The sequence below is a fragment of the Tinamus guttatus genome, unplaced genomic scaffold, assembly GCF_059628265.1.
Source record: "Tinamus guttatus ecotype Peru unplaced genomic scaffold, ASM5962826v1 Tinamus_guttatus_pri_ptg000473l, whole genome shotgun sequence".
Lineage (NCBI taxonomy): Eukaryota > Metazoa > Chordata > Aves > Tinamiformes > Tinamidae > Tinamus > Tinamus guttatus.
In genome coordinates, this window is record NW_028289007.1 from 249,960 (window position 1) to 270,685 (window position 20,726).

Consider the following 20,726-nt stretch of genomic DNA (forward strand, 5'->3'; position numbering starts at 1 on the left):
CTGTATTTGCAGTTCTCTTTTGGATGCTTTTCTTTTTTTCCCTTTGTTCCCCCCTCCCCTTTTCTTGTTTTCTTTGTCAGGTGAGCTGCAGGCAGAGAATACGATGTCACTGTCAAAGGATTCCGTTCTCTGGAGTTGTGTCTGGATACTTTTTGCCTCTCAAACTCTAAAAATGGGGTGCTTTCTAAACCAGGTCCTTCTCATGTTCCTTACCACAGAGCTTTATGTCCTGTGCCCCGCTGGCAGCTTTGAGCGAGGACCAGTTCCGCCCCTGTGTCCAAGCGGCTCTGCTTGCAGTTGGCATGAGGTAGATCAGTGAAATACTGAAGCATGAGTGAGTGCTGATGGGTCTCCTCAGGAGAGGAGATCACCAGGCTGCCAAGTGTTGGGTCCTGCCTGTCAGATATTGTAGAACGTCTTCAAGAACGCTTATGGGTAAACACCCCGAATAGGCTGGACACTGGTGTGCCAGTGCATCTAATGAGCATCATTCTTGCTCTATACCCAGGATTAGGTGCCGTGACTTTGCAGTGTGTTTTGACACTGAAGTGTGTGGTCTTGGGTACTGCAGTGTGTCCTCTCTGAGGTTTGTAGGGAGGGTATCTAAAGAGCAGTATTTGAAGCATTCTCTTTTCAGCAAGGAGTAGCTGACGTGTGTCAAATTTTTCTGTTGCTTTTTGGTAAACTCCCTGTCCTTCATTAGTGATTTCAGGCATTAAGCTACAGATTCGTTAACACAATGCACAGCCTTAAAGTCGTGCTGTAGGGTCACATGCAGCTGAGTCCCCTCCAGCTTAGTGAATTATCATTGTCGCTTGGACTGCACTAAGTCGTCTTGACGATTCATAGTTGGAGAATTTACTTTCATTTCAAGCAATTGGGTGCCTGACTTGTTTAGGTTAGTATATATCTGTGCATATATCCTCCTATGTATTTATCCAAGTGCTTTTATAAATCTGGCCTGTAATCTCTTAATGCAGGAGCATTAATGTGGAGCATTTGTTAAAATGCTGATATAAAAATTGTCAATAAAGATACTGAACTCCACAGTTTTGGACCATTCTTTTGTATTACTGCCATTTTTTTGAGTTCTTGCGTAATTCCTGTGGATTATCATTATCTCTCATTATAAGTCTTTTTATAGTAAAACTGTCTAGTATAGAAATTTAGATGCTACTGTCACTGCCTTTCACAGAGAGCTGTCTAAAATTGTGCAGTTACATATGCTATTCTTTTATACTCACTGAAGTTATAATTATTTTTTCATCTGACAGTCTCTTTTTTTTTTTAAGCAAAACGTTTCACTCCCAGTAGTGGTACTGATAAAAGAGGCAGTAAATGGTTCAATCTACTCTTAGTTCCTATCAATTTATCAGACTAGTTTAATATGCTATTTTTTGAAGATTCCAAAATCCTGAATTATCTGCATATTGTTATTCTGTGACACTCAACACATATCCACAGAGGGCTTGATTATGTTTTCAAACAGGTAGTCTGAAATATCCTAAAACCAAAAAGGCTTAATTTGTAAGTTTTATTCTGTTGTCTTTTTCCTTCTTCAGTGTTATCCACATTAATTTGAACATTTTCTCAGTTTCTCAGTTTTCAATCCCCAGGGTAAAATAAATAAAATACATCTGTAATACAAAAGCCCGTATGTTATAGTTACAGTAGGGTTTCTTCAGAGGCACTGAAATGATTCCCTCGACATAAACATGTTCCACACCGGATCAGTGCACCCTCCCATGTGGTAACCTATCATCTCAGGCACTAATGATCCCTTTACCCTTGTTGACGTTAGCAGGCTTTTCTCTGGGGCATTTTCTTTCATTTCTTTTGTCAGCTGGACTAAAGAGAAGACAACTGCGCAGTCTTGATCTTCCTGCAGATGTTGAGGATTTTACTGCAAAGTTCAGTAAGGCTATATTTGTTTTCAGAGTCATCAGAAACACAGGAACAAGAGAATGAGACAGACTGCAAAGCTTCTTGGTTTACGTTAGATTCTCTATAGCAGATAAATACTAGAATCTGAAAACTTGAAACAAGAGTGTGATACCTGACACTTTTGTACGTGTGTGTGTGTGTTTTTGGGGAAAAAAAAAATCCTATGTACTTCTAGACACGAAAACACAGAAAGCAAAAAGGCAGAGATTAGAACAAGATAGAAGGAAATAAGGGAAAATAAAAATGTTGGTTGTCCTTTTTTATTCTTCAAGGCTTACATAATAATCTTATAATTGTCATCAGCATGTTATATTTTCTTGATATTACTGAGTCATATACGATTTCCTTCTCCAGAAGCTGAGAACCTGCTGACATTTCCAGCCCTTTCAGGCTTTAAACCTTTAAATCACTGCTCCATGCCAAGGAGCAAGCCAAAGCCAAGAGGCCTAGCAAGGTCCAGAGAGTACTCATAATACCTGCTTTTAAAGTTAATGACTCTAGCAATGAGTGGGATCTAATATGGCTTTCCCAGGTTGGAGCTGTGCGGGAATTGCTTAGAGAGTAGTGTTGCTTCTCTTTTCCTGATCCCTTCAAGCCTGGATTATTATGCATAAGTGAAATGCGAAAACGTTTAATAAATAAAGCATTGCGACTTTCCCACGTGTGCTGTAGCAGTTCAGGTGATTTCAATTGAATAGCTCAAATACTACTGAGATATATACATTAAGCAAATAACTATGTAATTTTTCTTATTGAACATGCCTGATGAATATCTTACACTTCAACCTATGTGCAGTTTATTTGAAACACATTCAGAAGTAGGCAAGCAGTCCCTATTCAGTAATGAGAGAACAGCACAGCACTGTTCAGAAACTCGTGTTTCTGAGATATGGAAATACCAGTTAGCTTTAGGGATACCTTATGATTGCAAGACTGTTGAGTGAGAGACATCTTTCACTAAACATGTTTGCAGGACCTGTAATCAGATTTAAAGAAAGCAGGCTATAACAGTGACACAGTGAATGCCAAACTAAATTGAGTAACAAGCAAGAGGAGTGGTCGATACAGCCCAGAAAATGTGCTTTCAAACTGCTGGTGAGCATTATGAGCATGAAAAGAATTTAAGAAGAATTTATGATCTTTAGCCCATTGTCTAGTGGCGGTATTCCTGTAATAAAACGTGATGATTGCACCTTGTTGACTGATAGAATAGACAAGATAATCTCTTTAACAATCTCTTCATTCAACAGTCATCTTGAATAAGGTCTTAAGTAATTGGCTGTCATAAAACCCAATCATGGCCTCTCCTGATGAAAAATATTCAATAGTAGAAACAAAGTTCTGGTGGCCAGACACCAGGTTCCAACACGATCTTTTTCTCAGGTGTATTCAACTTGAGAGATATTTTACAAATTTTTATGAAACTATTTTAGCTAATGCAGGGAAGAAATCATCTCACAAATTCAGATGTACACGCATCGTTCAATTACTTAAACACAGTGGGAAAGATAAGTCTGTGATAACTATAAAGTAATTTTCTGGTCTTTGTTTTGATGAAATTCCTTCCTTAGATTAGCTTAAATTGTCACAACATGCACATCTGAGAATTTTTTTTTTTTTTTTTGCTAATGCAATTTTTTTGCAGAGCTACTGTCAGTATGTGTTTTGCTACCAGCAAATCCAGAAATGAGCAAAATCTGAATCTCCCTGGTTCACTTCTTTTCTCAGAAGGGCTTGTACATTCAGAAGACAGTCACTTTGGAAATTGCTGCCCAGATTAGGTGGTTGTCCTGCAAAATTATCTCATGTGATGTATCAATTCCATTAGCTCTGAAGTCATAGAAATAAGTGGACTTCCAAACTTTCTCTAATAAAGCCAGATTTACTGTGTTCTGGCTCCTACTCTGTGTAGTTCCCTGTTTCCTTATACATTTTCCACACCTCGTATATGGTAACTTTCTCTGCCAGCCATCCGCAATAAAGTCCTGGTTCATAAGTTGTTATTTTCTGGTGAATGTTACTTTATTGTTTAAAAAATGGGGAGTTATTTGGGGTTCTTTCAGGAATTTTAAGAAATTTTTGATCTTACTGCTGATGTCAAAAAGACAGAACTCATGCTTCATTCCATCAAGGGTCAATATTAATTTAATATGTCTAAACAAACTAAATTTGCCTCTGAAAGCAAATCACACGTGCTTCTGGAGTATCAGTGTAAACCTAGACACTTGGAAAGTCTGTGGAATTGTTCAGGTGCTGTAGATGAGATGCTGAGTTAAAAGAATATTTTTAGGTGATAGCTGTAGCATTTTTGTTGTGTGCATGATGGTTACCACTTTAGGAAACTCAGTCACTTTCATATAAGTTGTGTTGGAAAGATCTGAATTCAGTGAAGGCATAAGACGCTGGACACAGAGTACCTGAAATAAGGATGCAATTTGCAATTAGAACAGACTGACCAAGTAATCTGACTGACTGATTAGTCTTTTTTTTTCCAAAGGAATAAATGAAACCTTGTAGATTCAGATTAGGTAAAGATTAATCTGGAATTTCCATCGAGATGTGGGTGTATGATGTTTCTCATGGAAAAAAGTAGCTAATGTTTTTATGATAGTTTAATTGCATTCAAAACAAGTTGTGTCTTATTAGCTGAAGGAAAAGGAACCTAAAGGAAATTTTGCACAGAATAATTATTAGGTCAGTCTAACATCTGTTATGTGGGAAACTATTCCTTAGGAAAATGTGACTGAATAGCTGCCTGGGATCTCATAGACAATTAATCTTAACAAGTTATATGTTGTCATCATCAGCAACAGTGGACAAGCACTAGTATTTAATAACATAGAATAGAGAATGCATAAGATGAGGAAGAAAGTGTAGTACTGCTCTTCTGAAAGAGTTCTTGTGATATAACTAACTAGGCATTTGACTTACTATATCAGAATAGCATATCTGAGGTATTGAAAGCCTGCTTTACATTCAAGTTGTGGCTACCATGGCCTAGCACCTTGAAAAATGTCAAAAATGAAAATAATGCACCTTTATAAAAATTTTTTAATAAAAATATATGCATGAGATGAGTTTCACTAAATCAAATGTTGAATTTTTCCCATTCGTGTGACCTATTACACAATCGTATGATCTATTTTTCCCAAACCCCTAAATACTGTCTTCATGTATATGGTACCAAAAGCCAATCTTACTATGGAGTTTTTCCTCATTTTCTGCTTCTTCCTGTCCTGCATTTTTCAGTTAAGTTTGGTGCTATTCCTGACTGGACATTGTCTTTAATTACCCTACCAAATACTATGTATATGTGCAGTGTGCTGTACAGATGTCAGTCATGACTGTACACGTGGTAAAGCTGAGATACGTGTCTGTTAAGCTGTAACCTTGTTCTTAACAGCAAATCTTCTCATCGAACCCTTCTCTTTGTTCTGTAAACTCCATCTGATGGCACTAATACCTGAAGAGAGCTTTTTAAATATGAATATTTGCAAAGATATGGAGGTAGAGAGTAACTTGTTTCTGTGAGTGTTGGGTAATTGCATGGTTTTGAAAGTTTGGACAGTGGTTTATTTTCTGTAAATTCAGTGAACTGAGGCAGTTTTTTTGGGGTGAATGAACATCAGTGCTGGCACAGGATTTGGGTCTACTTACTTGGGTTGAAGGGAAGGGGGGAGAGGCTCGGCTTCTCATTTCGGAGGCCGTTGCGTCATGAAATGGCTGCCGGAGTATCTCTGAGATCAGTTTTGTTCCCCTCCCACTATCCTGCTTCTCCAGTTGTATTAAGTTGTATCCAGCTGTATTAAGAAGACACGGGGGTGATGCTGCAGCTCACAACACGAGGTAAACCCGAGCGCTGTGCTCAGCGCCTTGCCGCCTGCGCTGCGCGCCCGGACGGGCCCCTGCTCCGGCGCGCGGCCTCCCGAGCGGCTGCCGCGTGGCTCACGGTGCGTCAGCGTTAGAAACCGGCAGCGTAAGGGGCTGCCTCCAGTGAGCGGCGTGGCCGAGGTGGTGAAGGAGCCTGCTGAGAGCCGTCCTCATTTTCGGGGAGTTACCATTTACACGCACATCAAGTTGTAATAGGAATGATTCGCGGGCCCAATTGCTCAAATAACAAAATAAATCTACATATATGTGTGTGTGCGCACCTGTATTTCTTCTCAAGAGGTCATCAGATTGTTTTTATGCTGTTAAAATTTTGGAAAAGAGTGCAAGAATTAAATAAGCTAGATTTTTTGTACAATTCAGTGTTAATAAGGGTACCACAAAAAAGTAACCCTGTCCTCTTTAATTCTGTGAACTGCAATAGAGAGAGGGAGTGTGAGGCAGACGTGGACACTTATTTGTGCATCAAGATTGTTTGAATTTGATACCTAAGAAAATGTGAGCTCCAGCTGAAAAATTTCTAGTGGCTGGAGCATTCTGATGGGTTCTTGCACAAATGGCTATTTTCCCTCAGTTTTGTTTCTCTTTTCTCCCTCTGTATTGACACTTCTAAGATCTCCATCTGGCCATTTTCCACTCCCCCCCGTTCCTCCCCCCAATATATGAGTACCTTCCTATTCAAAAATAGAATTTTTCTGTAAGATTTAACTCCAGAGCAAGGTGCTTTTTAGTGCTTAATGTCTCCGAGTGTATTTTATTGGGTAATCTGTTACTTAGAAAGCTTCAGCTCTTACAGGTTTAGAACCTGATTTACAAACAGGAAATCATGCATTTGTACTACTTAAGCAGAAGTTATGGCATTTAAAATAGAAGAGGTATGCAAAAATTGGGTATTTTTCTTCAGGCTTCTTGCTATGTTACCTTTGTGTATTAACCAACTCCACTTTTTGACAGAAACCTGGTCAGCAAAATAATTTGTTGCTCCAATGACTTCCGTTGTAGTCAGCTCACAGAAATTAACTGTAAAAAAAGTATTGCACTTTATGATATATGGTAATTGTGCGGTGGAGATACAAATACAGCAAGCTGGTATCAGCACTTTCTGTACACATCCTGTCTGTACATGTTCTTGAGCCTTAAATTCTGCAATTCCAGGAAGGCAAGTCAAGACATTCCTGGTTCATGGGGTCACGCATCTTCCTTTATTTCTGCTTAAAAAAAAAAACAAAAAAAAACAAAAAACAGGCATTTAGGCCTTTTCTTTTAATGTAGTAAAGGATTGGCCATTTTACTGGACAAACTTCTAAATCTTCTATTAAATGTATTAGTAGAGTATTTCATGCTTTTCTGTCTCCCAAAGTTCTCCTTTTCTCAAGTCATCAAGCCATAATCTTTGAACTGAAAGCTTCATCTGTGACATTCAAATACTCTTTATTTTATTTGTTTTCGAAGTACCATATAATATTTTAGTCCATGCTCTGTTATGGTGCTTGTATTTATTATTACATATTTAAACTACTGCATGAAATAAATGCATAAAAATAGGTTTGCATTTAGAAGAACAGAACATACTGGGATATATATACCCCTGTAATTTGTGTTTTTACTGTGCTATACCAGATGACATCAGTGATATTCTTACAGTCTTAGAGGCACAAGGGTTTTTTCCACATTCAAAGCAGTGAACAAGAATAGCTTCTTTGATCTTTAGAACAGAAAGTCGAAGTCCACTGACTTGTATGTGTAGGAAGTGGTGGCATATCTTTGGCATATCTTCTTCTCAAACGGAGAAATTCTAGTAATTCTAGTATTTTACTTACCAAGCTGTTATATAAATACATGAGTGTGAATTGGGGACTGCTAGTGTAGTCACTCTGTGAACTGACTTAGGAAATGTAGGAAATACTCTGTTGTTCTTAATACAGAAAATATTTCTTGAGTACTTCATCCTAATTTTGAACTGCCTCTAGTTTTAGTAGGTGGGTATTTCTATTACTTTATCCAACTATATTAGAAAAAATTGGTATAACAGCACAAAAGTTGTTTGAAGTACAGTATCTTGTTCTTCTTTCAATCTAGAAGATTCCCAGAGTGCCTAATTGTTTGTTTTGTTTCCTCTTAGATGAATCGACTCCTAAAGAAGTCAGCAGGGTAAGTGCTGCTTAGTTTTCTCTCCTCACTAGAAACAAGTGCAAAGTCTCTGAGGCTCACTGTTCGCTTGAGATGATTTTACAGAGCAGTTAATAAAGAAGGAAATATTAAGAACACTTAATTGTCTGTAAAGATGGAAGGCTATTTTTCGTTAACGAATTAGAGTTCTGTCAGAGTGATTTTCATGATCCAGTTCTAAAACAGTACTTCACAGAAACTGGGAAAATCATGGGAACTCTGAGTTTAGGCGTGACTCTGGCCTACTTTAATCAGCATTGCTACCTTGAAAGATGACAAGCATAACAAGAGGAAACAAGGGAAGAGTGTGTCCTGTCTAATTACTACCTTGGAGATACACTGTGCTACTGATGAGCTACTTTGTTTAGTGAAAAGTATTTTGCTGCGTATTACATGAAATCTAATGTAAAATGCTATGCTCAGCAATAGATTCCTGACTTTAATCTTATATCTGTTTGATATCCTCTAAGAGTAGGCTTATGATTGAGGACTATCTAGAGGGATCTATTAGAAACTAGTGTATGTTGCCTTGTTACGTGTTCATTCAGAATGAGGGGCCTGAATATTACTTCATATAAGTTGTATAGGCTACTTGCAACATTCAGAAGTAGAATCATAGTTCTGTTTTGTTCCCCTTCTTGAACTTTATGCATGAAATATTTTATGTTTCCAGGGTAAATACAGCCTTGTCAGAATAGGATGAAAATAAAGTTTGTTGAATGTCTGCAAAAGCAGATAGTGTTGCTTTCTCTCAGTGGGCAGTGTTTTACTAAGACATGGAAGGAATGGAAATAGGTTGGTAATAGGAACCTTGGCTTGACAGAAGGCTGGGATATGAGGGAACTAAGGTTTGCCACTACAAAAGAGACTGAATGGTACCTAGAAGGAGTTAATGCAATCAGATACTCTCCATGTATGTGGTGTGCTATGGTTGTTAAAAGGATTTGAGATTTTAGATGATTTTTTTTTCCATTATAATGCATTTTTGGTCACCCTTACCAGTTCCTTAATATTTGGCAGTTACGACAGGTGAGTAAATGCCAATTGGGGCAAACAAAATTTATTATAAATAATATGTTCATATTATTCATAACTCTTTTGGTTCAAAATAAGTATCTACCAAAAATAATCTCAGAAGCACTAATTATGTCTGTGGAAGAAAATTCCTTTTAATATTTACATAAACAGAAATATATCCAAACTTCTATGTAAAGCTCTAAAACAGAGTTGTGAAACACGTTAAGAAGTCTGAACTGATGTTGCAAAAAAAGGAGGAAAAAGATACAAAGCATATTCTGGAACTCTGAATCCCTCAGATTGTAGTCACCTCCTCTGTCTTTCAGACACACTGGTCCCAGCTACCTTCTGCCTTTCAGAATCATAAATATTAGCTTAGACTTTTCCTGAAGATTGGCTGTCGCTTCAAATCTTGAAATATTGGGATGCAAAACTGTCTTATATCTAAATGAATGTCATATGGAAAAGTGAAGTGACGTTTTAAGTGACTTTTTATTTTAAAGCTATCAATCTTTGTATACTTCGTGTGAATATCCTGCTACATTACTGTTTTTTTCCTAAATGAGGACATTCACTAATGCATGATATTACAGATCGATGTATGCTTGTTAGTTGATAGTATTTAGGGGGGAGGAGTTACAATATTGCAATAGAATAATATATGCTATATTATTCTATATTATGTATTATATATATATATATATAATATATATATTACATATATTATATATAAAAATATATATTATATTCTATATAATATAATAATGTAGATTGTTGTAGTACACTCACTTTTTTTTCAGCAGCAGGTCAACCAGATGCAAATTTAATTGAAATCTGGATATAAATTAGGATTTAAATTTGGAGGGTTTGAATAGAGTTTTTCAGACACAAGTTATGTTCATGCTTACTTAAAAAACGTAAGTTTTAAAGTAATTAAGTACTAGCTTTAAAAGTTAGTAAGTCCTATGTTTTTAATTCCTGATAATATTTCCAAAAAATCTCTTCATAGATAGTTCTGTATCATTGACAATCAAAAATAAAAGGTTAGTGAAAGCAAATTTTATTGCTGAATTAAGTCAACAATTAACTTTAAAAGTTGTATTGTTTAAGTACTGAAGCAGAAATTTGCTTAACACGTGTTTTTTGTAGCTAGATCTTTTTTCTTCCATCTTTCAATATTGGGCAAAATAAAAACTTGCATTAAAATGAAGCATTCATGATCATATGCTCTGACATTACTTGCTTCAATACTGTTCTGTTGTGCTGAAAGATAATTAATAGGAAGGTTATTTTTCATTTAAAACCACTAGCACTGCCTCCCTCAATCCTTGATTGCTTGTTTTCACACATACTTCATATCATTCTAGTATTGTTCTACGTGCTCTAAAGGTTGAACCTCTGTCATTATCTTGCCTTTTCTCTCTTTTTATCAGCCAAATGCAATGTGATGAATGGTAGCTAGCACTTTGGTTTAAAATCTCTTACTTTTTGAATTATTGGAATAACTTTTAACTGTTGTCAAGGGATTTTATTGATGCTCACATGTCAAAAATAGAGACACTTCTGACGAATGGTGTAATACATGAATTACAATGTTTGGCCGCCTTTCAGAAGCTTAGTAGCAAAGTGAAAAGCGAGAATAAAATAAAAGTTAACAGTCTTGGACATTAGTATTTTAATTAATGTTTTTTTGAAAAAAAGTGAAAAAAGTGAAGCTCTCAAATTTCATTCATTTTATGATTTGTAGAATAGATTTTTAAAAATTATTTTTCATTTTTCAATTAAGATTAGTGATGGCAATGTTGTCAATATCTTGGCATTCAGAAGTTATATGTAAAGATATCCTAGACTGACTTGATATAATTCCTGAACAAGAGGAGGGGAAAAATGGATTCCCTGGTTGCTGTAGGCTGGTGTTAGCATGGAAAGAGCTCCGGTTACAAAATGTCTCATAAGCATCTGTGACCAAACAGTGAACCTATGAACCTCTTCCTGTATCCTAGACTATAATATTTATGAAATATGTGTACGTTGTGAGAGACTCTTTTTTCATAGCATTGGGAGCTTCCTTGGAAATGCTGAATATCTTCTGCTTGCTTACTTTGCAGATGTGGGTTGGCTGATCCCACCTAGCTACAGAAGTGGTTTTTGGGCAAGACGAATTTCAGAAAGAAAACCAAATATTAACCTAATGCAGAAAACTTGACCTGACTTCTATGCCCTATCCTGTTTTATATGCTAAAGGAAAAAAAAGTAGAGAAGGGTGGGTTTGAGCACTAAGTGCATTTGGATGCATGTATATCTAGAATAGGACATATTTATTTCACAATATTTATGAAATGCTGTGCATTGAAGACATATTATTCTTTTTTAGTTGGCAAAAATAACCCCATTTCTACATGAACTATGGCCAGGATTTTGTTCTACACGCTGTTAAGTTTCCCATGATCACTGTGTACTCTTTTGTACCTCGGATTTTGAAGTTTAAACAAAAATACTCAGTGTTCCTGATATGATCACAGCGAAACTAGCTGATGTTCATTCCCTGTTGTTAATGACTTTCCATTCCATGTTTGCTTGAACGAAACCTCTAGCAAAGCTGCATTTTGGCAAGTACTTTTGCTTTGCAAACTCTAGTAATGCCAACAGCAATTCACTTTGCAAAAGTTTACCATATAAACACCAGAAGATTATTACCTAGCAAGTGCCTAGCACATTTACAGTACTTTATTCTTGGAAACAGCAATAATACTTTAATCCTCTCCTTTCCCCTTTTTGGACTTGGAGCGTTTGGCAGCTCCCTTGGCACCGGCTAGCACCCAGCACAGTATGTCACTGACAGTTACAGAATTAGCAAGTATGTTTTCAGTAAATAGTTGCAATAATTGCATGTCTATTCTCTGTGTGACTGATGATAAAAGTTTTTGTCTTTTTTTATAATGGCATACTAGCAAAGACAGTTCATGCTCTGTACTGTTCGTTTATGTAAAATGGGATTTAAACATTTTCATACTGTCCCAGGACTGAATATTTTTAATAAATTAATCAGTTAAGGGAATGCAAAAACTGATCAGGCTTTAGAAATGATATAAATACCATTGCAGGCCTTATCTTCAGAATATGATGCTTGTGTGATAAGCAATAGTGGTAGGTAAATGGGAAAGTTGAATTTTTATACACCATGTGTTTAGAGAGCTTGTAAGTCAAGTATTAGGAGGGAATACGTTGTCTATAAAGCTTTTTTAAAAAGCAGCACTCTTCAGCCCTGCCAAGTTAATATGAAGCTGTTAATTGATGTTATCCCTTTTTATTGCATAATCCAGAGAGGTGGCATAATTGAGATATTCATGCAGTTTTATGACCCTTACAGTTAATAACTGCTTATATGATTCCTTCTGTGTAGTCATAATGTTCTGTTCTTTTAAGCCAAGCCTCTGCCTTGTATTATGTATTTTTCCTGTTACCTGTGAAGCAATTTATTTCAGTGTTACTGTTCGATAGTTATGAAGGAATTGATGGAAAGATTAGAATTGGGTGCCTGCAGACAGTGGCTATGTGATAAGGAGTTTCTCCTCAAAAGATGTTTCCAAGGCTTGTAAAATCTGCTGTGTAGCCAGGCTGGGGAACATGCACCTTCAAAATCCACGCTCTCCTCCTCCGTGGAGAGAGATCAGTTTTGCATCCTTTGACATAGCAACAGAGCGTGTTCCTGCCAAATGTCATTTTGTATTTGCCCCGTTTGGTTTTGTCATGAATAGCGTTTGATGTGGGAACAAACAATTCATAAATACCTGTGTATGGTGCTGCAATGCTAAACTTTATTTACTGAGCAAGTTAAAACCCATGTCCTCTCCAGCCAAAACAAGAAGAATAGACGTCAGACAAATGCGTGTAGAAGCAGTTTTCTCTGAGGCTATGTAAAAGCATTAAAATTAATCATCTTAGCAAAGTCTGCTCTTTATAGCTTCTTGCTTTGCAGTGCCCAGGTTTAAACAAAACTGCTCAAACAAGCCAGCCCTCCTTACTTCTTCTGAATTTAGGATCGAGGAGATTTTTCTGAGCTTCCTCTCCAAGCTCACTACTCTTTTGAAAGCCAGCTCAGTGCTGTAACCTTACTTAGAACATTTCCTTTCATTTTTCAGTCTTGAGGGTTTGATATTTCTCCATTAAGCATTTCCATCCTGAAGAAAACAAGTAGTTCTATTGTTTTCTGTTTTTAAGAGAAGTCCTGACGTGTATTTTAGTTCCTCGTGTTTCATTTGTTTAATTAAATATTTTGGCTCTTCCTGGAAATAGTGCTTCCTTGATATCCCATATCCATCATAGGTGCAGTAACACCACTAACCTAAAATACAATCAATATTACCATATAAAAATCTAAGTGACTCTTGTGATACTTGCAGTTCTAGGCTTCTCCATTACTAACTTAGATGTCGGAAGCTTCGTACTTGATGTATGGGGAAGTATAATGACATGCGGAATAAATGTTTTACGTAATCTTTTAAACTCTTTTAAACAAGACATCTGTTATGGGGATGCCTATGCCTTCAAGGAAGTGCTTTTTGGTGACCAAGATGTTCAGGTCTAATCCTGTTCCCTTTGAGGTAGGAAGATTGTACTTCATTTTAAAAATCTATTTATATTACGTGGACAAATAAACAATTTGGGGACAATTAGTTTACATTGTAGTTGTAGAACACTGCAGTTCTTTTTATTATTATTATTATTTTATTTTATTATTTTTTAAAAATTATTAATGCTATTTATTAATGCTTTTTATATTTTTAATTTTCTAAAATGATTAATGCTAGCCCCGTGTACCTTTAAATAAAAAAAAAAGAAAGAAAAAGAAAGTACACGGGGCTAGCATTAATAATTTTTCCTGAAGAAAGTTGATGGTCTAAGTTATGGAGACAACTGGAAAATCATACAGAGAGTTTAAAAACAGACTGATAACTATAGATATGTTGTGTTTTTTCATAATACTACCAGAAAGTAAGGGAAAACTAAGACATTTCCGCAAAAGGCTTTAATTAGTTTATTTATTCATTCATTTTTGTGATCGCAATGATTACTTTTAAAAGCCCAAAGGTGCTGCTTTTTTTTCTCTCTCTTTTTTTAAGCAGATATCAATGTCATTGATAGCTTTCATATGTGACTAGGGTTTTCATACTTCCGTCACTGCATAAACATATCTAGCTTTAAATATTTTAGATTAAATTATGTGTAATGCAAATGTTCTATATTCCAGACATTTAAAACTGCAATGAATTCTCACAGTTTTTGTGTGTGTGTGAGCGTGTGTGCTTTGTTTTGCTTTGTTTTTTAAAGTTCATCCTTAAATTCATGGCTCTGCTGCTGGTGACTCTATATGCTGAGACTTTATGTTTAGAGGGAAGAAAACTTGCATCTGAAAGTCTGAAATTGGTGAGATTTTGCTAGTTGGTGGCTTAGCAGCTCTTTAGTTTCTGCAGGAAAGGGAATAGCTGACAGTTTTAAAGCGAAGATTAAAGAAGTGTGGATACAGGTTCTTGTCACATTTCAGATCTCATGACTTGGGTTTTTGAAATGAAATCCAGTTACATCTTCAGGATGTTCTTTCATGTAAAGCAGTGTATTGAACTAAAGTGATTCAGCACCTGCAAGTCCCAAAGTTGTTATTGACGTAAATATAGGTGGTTTGATGAAGTATTAGCGGGCTCCCAGGAGTATGTAACCTGTGTAACAAAGTTCGCACTCCCAGAAGGGCTCCTCCTCCATTTAGGCCTGTAGTTTAGCCCTGTCGCTGGAGGCCTCCTCCATCAGCTGACATAAAGCTCTGCCTCTTGCTTTTCTCTGAAGTACTTTGAAACCAAGCTAAGATGCCTTAAACCACAGACGAAAATTAGACGTCAAGAGGATCTCCCTGGATGTGGTCGGTTCCCCCTGTGTTTTGCAGCTGGCTTGGATTTTTCTCCTCAGGCTTCTCCCAGTGAAGTTCTGCTGCCCAGAGCACGTGTGGCAGCGTCTGTCCATGTGAGATGCCGGCTGCAGTTCTGGGCTGTTGGTTTGTTTGAACAACTCCCAGCCCATGGATAGCATCATGTGCTATGAAGTCTATAAAGCAACAAGTTTGTATTGCAGAGCCTGTCACAGTTGGTTGCTGTTTTCTATTTGCAACGTTAGGTTCTAAGGAAAATAGCTCTAAAACTACTTTTATGAGATCCTGCAAAAATTCCCTTCTTTTATCAATGTTTATAAAAGATTTTCCTTCCAAATTATTAGTTCTTTTTTATAGCAGTATGATGTACGTAGCTATTAAAAATAGGATATAAATAAGGTAAATACAAAATACTTGCAGACACTGAATTTTAAATGGAAAGCACAAACAATTGGAAGAATGGATTAATTAGAAGGATTTAAGTATTATTGTGGTTTAAACTGCAAACTAAACTGCCATGACTAATCAAGAAACAGTACTTGTGTTGTATTTGGTGGCAAGTATGCTTTTCTGCTGATTATGTTGAATTTCTTGAGGAGCTACTTTCCTAAAGTAAGTTTCATACCAAATACATACAGTTGCGTAGTGTTTACCAATATTTGTTCGTAGCTTCTTTTGGCATTTAAGTTATGTTTTCATAAAATATAGTGCGGTATTTCAACCAAAAATACTGTGGTTATCCAATCTTAAACACCCAACAGCAGGTCAACCTCTTTCAATCTGCTGTAGTAAAAACCAAGGATATTTTGCAACATGACAGACTAATTGCCTGTCGTTTGCTGGTGGTTGATCTAATTCACACGATTAGTTAATTTGTTAAGTTGTAGATTCAGAAATACAGAAATCTGCCATCTTACAAATATAATATATTGTATTCATTATACCTCTCCTTTTTTTTTGGTAACATGAATGTATGCAGTGATTTGCCCTGTTTATAAAATATTTGCAAGCATATGTTAACAGAGGTGAAGATAAAGGACCCATAGCTTATTGTGCAATTGCTATGCACACAGAATTGCTTCTTGGTTGTGGTGAAAGTTATTATTATGCCACTGCTGTTCTGCCCGTGGACTCATTTTTGCTGATCCCTCCTGTTAATGTATTAGCTTCAGCCTTTGAACTTAAATCCTGAACATACATCACAAGTGGAGAGAAAGGTGTTCACTTCCAAGTCCAGAAAAGGCACTTTTTCCCTATAGTAAATTAATTTGTTCTCTATTAGTTATTGTTGTTTAGGGTATGTGGCTAGATATCCTTGTCCAGATCTGGGTTCAGAGGCATGTACAACGTAGGCTCTCATTCATCATTTTCCTGTTATATAGCTACTTACGGCTGTATAGTAGGTAAAAAGCCATTCATAAAAATGGCATTATGAAACCATTCATAAAAATGCTACTTTTCTGAAATGGTACTATTATTTTCTTCTTTTGAAAATCTATACAGTGGTAAATACGAGACATGACAGAGAACAGTCAATTGTAAATGGAAGGTCACCAGACATCATAGTGCACTAATAATGGTAGTGGCACTTCGTGTTATAAGCTCAAGACTTAACCGAGTCATAAATACGTGTATGGAGCATGATCTATATTACTGTTAAAAAAATTAATAATCGTGTTAGTTTATAGAAATAATTACTAAGTATTATGTTTGTTCTCCAACGAGAACACTTTGGATATGGTAGGTCTTGAGAACACTTTTGATATCCTAGGTCTTGTACAATTCTAAACGTCTGTCTGTAGTGATTAATAGTGTCATGTGTTAAGATGGGGTTATGCTTATATTATATGCTCCAGTATCATAGAATGCTTAAGGTTGGAAGGGACCTCTAGGGATCATCTAGTCCAACCCCCCTGCATACGCAGGGTCACCTAGAGCACGTGGCACAGGACTGCGTCCAAGCGGGTTTGGAAGATCTCCAGAGAAGGAGACTCCACAACCTCTCTGGGCAGCCTGTTCCAGTGCTCTGTCACCCTCAGTGTTAAAAAAAATTTTCCTTAAGTTCTTGTGGAACTTTTGGTGCTTCAGTTCGTGACCATTACCTCTAGTTCTGTCAGTGGCCACCAGTGAAGAGAGGCCAGCACCATCCTCCTCATTCCCTCCCTTGAGGTACTTATAGACACTGATTAGATCCCCTCTCAGCCTTCTCTTCTCCAGGCTGAACAGGCCCAGCTCCCTCAGCCTCTCCTCGTAGGGCAGATGTTCCAGGTGCCTGATCATCCTTGTGGCCCTGCGCTGGACTCTCTCCAGCAGCTCCACATCCCTCTTGTACTGTGGAGCCCAGAACTGGACACAATACTCCAGATGTGGCCTCACCAGGGCTGAGTAGAGGGGCAGGATCACCTCCCTCGACCTGCTGGAGACGCTCTTCTTAATGCAGCCCAGGATCCCATTGGCCTTCTTGGCCACGAGGGCACACTGCTGCCTCATGGTCAACTTGTCATCCACCATGACGCCCAGGTCCCCCTCTGCAGAGCTGCTCTCCAGAAGGTCAGTCCCCAGCCTGTACTGGTGTCTGGGGTTATTCCTCCCCAGGTGCAGGACCTTGCACTTGGCCTTGTTGAATTGCATGAGGTTTTTCACCGCCCAGTTGTCCAGTCTGTCCAGGTCCCTCTGGATGGCAGCGGTAACTGTTTTTAGGTCAAGATTACGATCTGATTAATTTGAAGGATTCACAAAGTGGTATTATTTGGCAAGCATTTGCTTTTTGTGAAAGGAAGAAACCAAGTGTATCAAATATATGGCCTGGATTCGTGGCATACTGTTACATGCAGAAATGCATGAAAGTTTTAGTGGGAATAATAATAAAAAAGGGATATGCTGTGCAAGTTTTGTGTCTAATGTGTTAGTGTTTGTCAAGTGCACATGTATGCCCAAAGGTGGAGAAGAACTGCAGACATGGAAGCAGTTACAGTACTCATGTATAGAAGTGGGAATGGTAGGGACACTGTGGTACTTACAGCTTGCATGGCATTTTCCACAGTATTGCTTGCACTAGTCTGGTCTATATTATATTTGGCTGTAAAGTATGAATTAGTGAGAGAATAAGATTTACTCTTTCAAGCAACATTAATTCATCTAAATATCACCAGCTTCCTTTTTAGCTTAAGTGACATAATTTACTGCGTCACTGCATTGAGTAAATAATTGATCATGCTATTTTCTTCAATTACCTCATTAGCAGTTTTGGGCAGGGTAATGAGTCTGTGCTTATTGCCAAGTATTACTTTCTGTGAAATTATTGTCAGTGATGCTGTTGCACTACGCATGCACTGTTATTGACAGTTTTATCTGCTGCTCAGGAGCTATTTTCAGGATTGAGGAACTGTATAACTGAAGGGGAGCTGGGCACCTGAAAGGAGGGTGTATCTCCTTTCCTATACTATTTCACCGTATCTGCAACAAGCAATTCATTGCTCCCATCTGTATCCTAATTGCTCTGTAATCTTTCTTGCTCTTGGCTGTTTTTGGTTAAAACAAATGCCTATTATGCCACAACACTTGCTATGGTTTTGGCTCGTGTGATTTCTATCCTAGAGATTTTTGGTATAATTTGAAAAATATAGCAGCAATGAACATTTCAAAGATGGGGATGCTTGAGCTATCACCTCAAAGCTCTGATGCTGCCCACAGGTCCCTCATTTGGGTCACAAATTCCAGGTGGGAGATGCTGGCAAAGGTAGCCAGCTGTCTCTTACTCTTCCTGGAGTAGCATCTTAAGAGGCAGCAGGTGAGGATTACTCGCCTTCTGCTTGTCACATCTCAGTTGCTTCTTGAGCTGTCACGTGATTGTGGCCAAGTTTAGGCAATCAGTAGTTGTGCTGTGGTTTGCTCGGGGCATTTTGAACACACGACTACCGGAGCACAGAGCGGAGCCCCGTGCCTCTTCCTTGAGAAGCAGCTGGTGCAGGACAGTTGAGCTTGACTCAGTATTGGTATCTCGGTGTGTTGTTGTTTTTATTTTAAATAAGAATATATGTTAAAAACCGCAAAATACAACTGAGTTATTCTAAAATGTTTTTCTCATTTTTGCTTCGATAGTATCAGGACACGAATATGCAAGGCGTAGTGTATGAACTGAACAGCTACATAGAACAGCGCCTGGATACAGGAGGAGATAACCAACTACTTTTGTATGAACTGAGCAGCATCATTAAAATAGGTAAGAAAGAGAATCGTGTATCTCCAAGCTGTTGCTTAGCTTGAGTGCTCAGCACGCTTCCTAGTGGTATAATTAATAAAGATGAGCCTTGAGGGATAACTATATTCTTGTCTCAGAATTAACTTATTCCAGCTTGGCTTTTGTATGTCAATGAATCTCTGACCGGCTTTAAGCAGGTTTCTGCTTGGGAGCTGTATATCCAATTGCAAAATTAGAGCCCCTTGTAAAATGAACCACAAAATGGATTTTACTGGCTGTGAAGGTATAGCAGTTGATATCGAAAAAAAAATCCTTCAATAATATTGCTGCATACTTCAATCCTTTTTTAACAAAACAGATATATAATGGAAGAGGGCCTTTTTCATGAACTGAAAATAAATTTAGTACTCTATTTTTTTTCCTGTCTGTAAGTACTGTTTTTAGTAAGGAAATGGTATGCATAGTATATATCATTAAAAGCTAAGAAAATTTTCCTAGCAACAAAGTAAGTATAAATGGTAGAGCTTTCTAACCAGAGCACATGTAGTCAGACTTCAGTAGGTAGAATCAGTACCTTTTCTTCAGTATAGCTTTTGAGCTGCTTTGTAGAAACATTATCCCTATCCCTGCTACATTGTCATTTAAAATGGCAAAATAATTGTCTGGTTTATATATGCAACATTTCAAAAGGACCATGTCTGTTTACTCTTTTCCCCTAAGTGGCTATTTGGAAATTAATGTCAGCCCACAGGAAATCAGAGCTGGGTTTTGTTGGTGTGCAGCAAGTGACAGGCTAGGAGGGACAGGAGCTGCTTATCTTTTACAAGTGGCTTTTTATTTATTTATTTGTTTGTTTGTAAAGTAGATAAGGTTTAAGAAATTCTTTTATTATAGTCTTTACCTTCTATTGTTCAAAGTGTTTATATATTACAACTGAAAAAGTTAAAATTTGAGTGCAAATTACCAGGCCCTGAACTTTGTGACATAGGTGTGACATAGGTGACAATAAGTAAGTAATTGGCTAAGAGGATGTTTCTTTTTCTTCTGTTAAACAAATGCAGAAAAGCCATTGATTGATTATCTGCAAAAGCAGAGTCACTCTCCTGAAATGTACGGAATAGATTCTTGTGTTTATTCCTAAAAATGAGATGTCAGATATATGCATTTACTGGTTATAACAGTCATTAACTGTTGAAAAGAAGGATTTACTTATTCTCAAAGACTCAAGTGTATTGTATAAAACAGAGTGAAAACATCGACCTCCATTCCCCTTTTGATTTTGTGAATTTTCATTTTTGTAATAAGGCACATTGACTGGCTTTAAACTTTTGAAAGTTAAAGCAATAAATTTTATCCTATTTCAGAAAACAATCTCAATCTGGCAAAAAATGCTGAGAGGTGCCATCTTGCAGGTGTGCCAGTGTTTTTAGTATGAGGCAGGTGCAGAAAATAGAATGGGTTTGTTTTGAAACATGTTTTTATGGCAATATTTGTAACATTTTGTTTTCCCATACTTTTCTATCCAAAAACAAATATAGCCTGCCACCTATAAATAGTGCTACTTTTGCTCATGGAAATTATAGTGCT

The 20,726-nt window shown here is 37.3% G+C and overlaps 1 protein-coding gene across 1 annotated transcript in view; it reads left to right on the top strand.

Moving 5' to 3' along the window:
* The window catches only part of PDE10A (phosphodiesterase 10A), a 171,949-nt gene that overhangs the window by 96,770 nt on the left and 54,453 nt on the right, over positions 1-20,726 (top strand). Inside the window, exons 3-4 of the mRNA XM_088532990.1 lie at positions 7,955-7,983; positions 19,040-19,160. Coding sequence (XP_088389116.1) covers positions 7,955-7,983; positions 19,040-19,160 — 150 coding nt within the window. The remainder of the gene's footprint in view (positions 1-7,954; positions 7,984-19,039; positions 19,161-20,726) is intronic.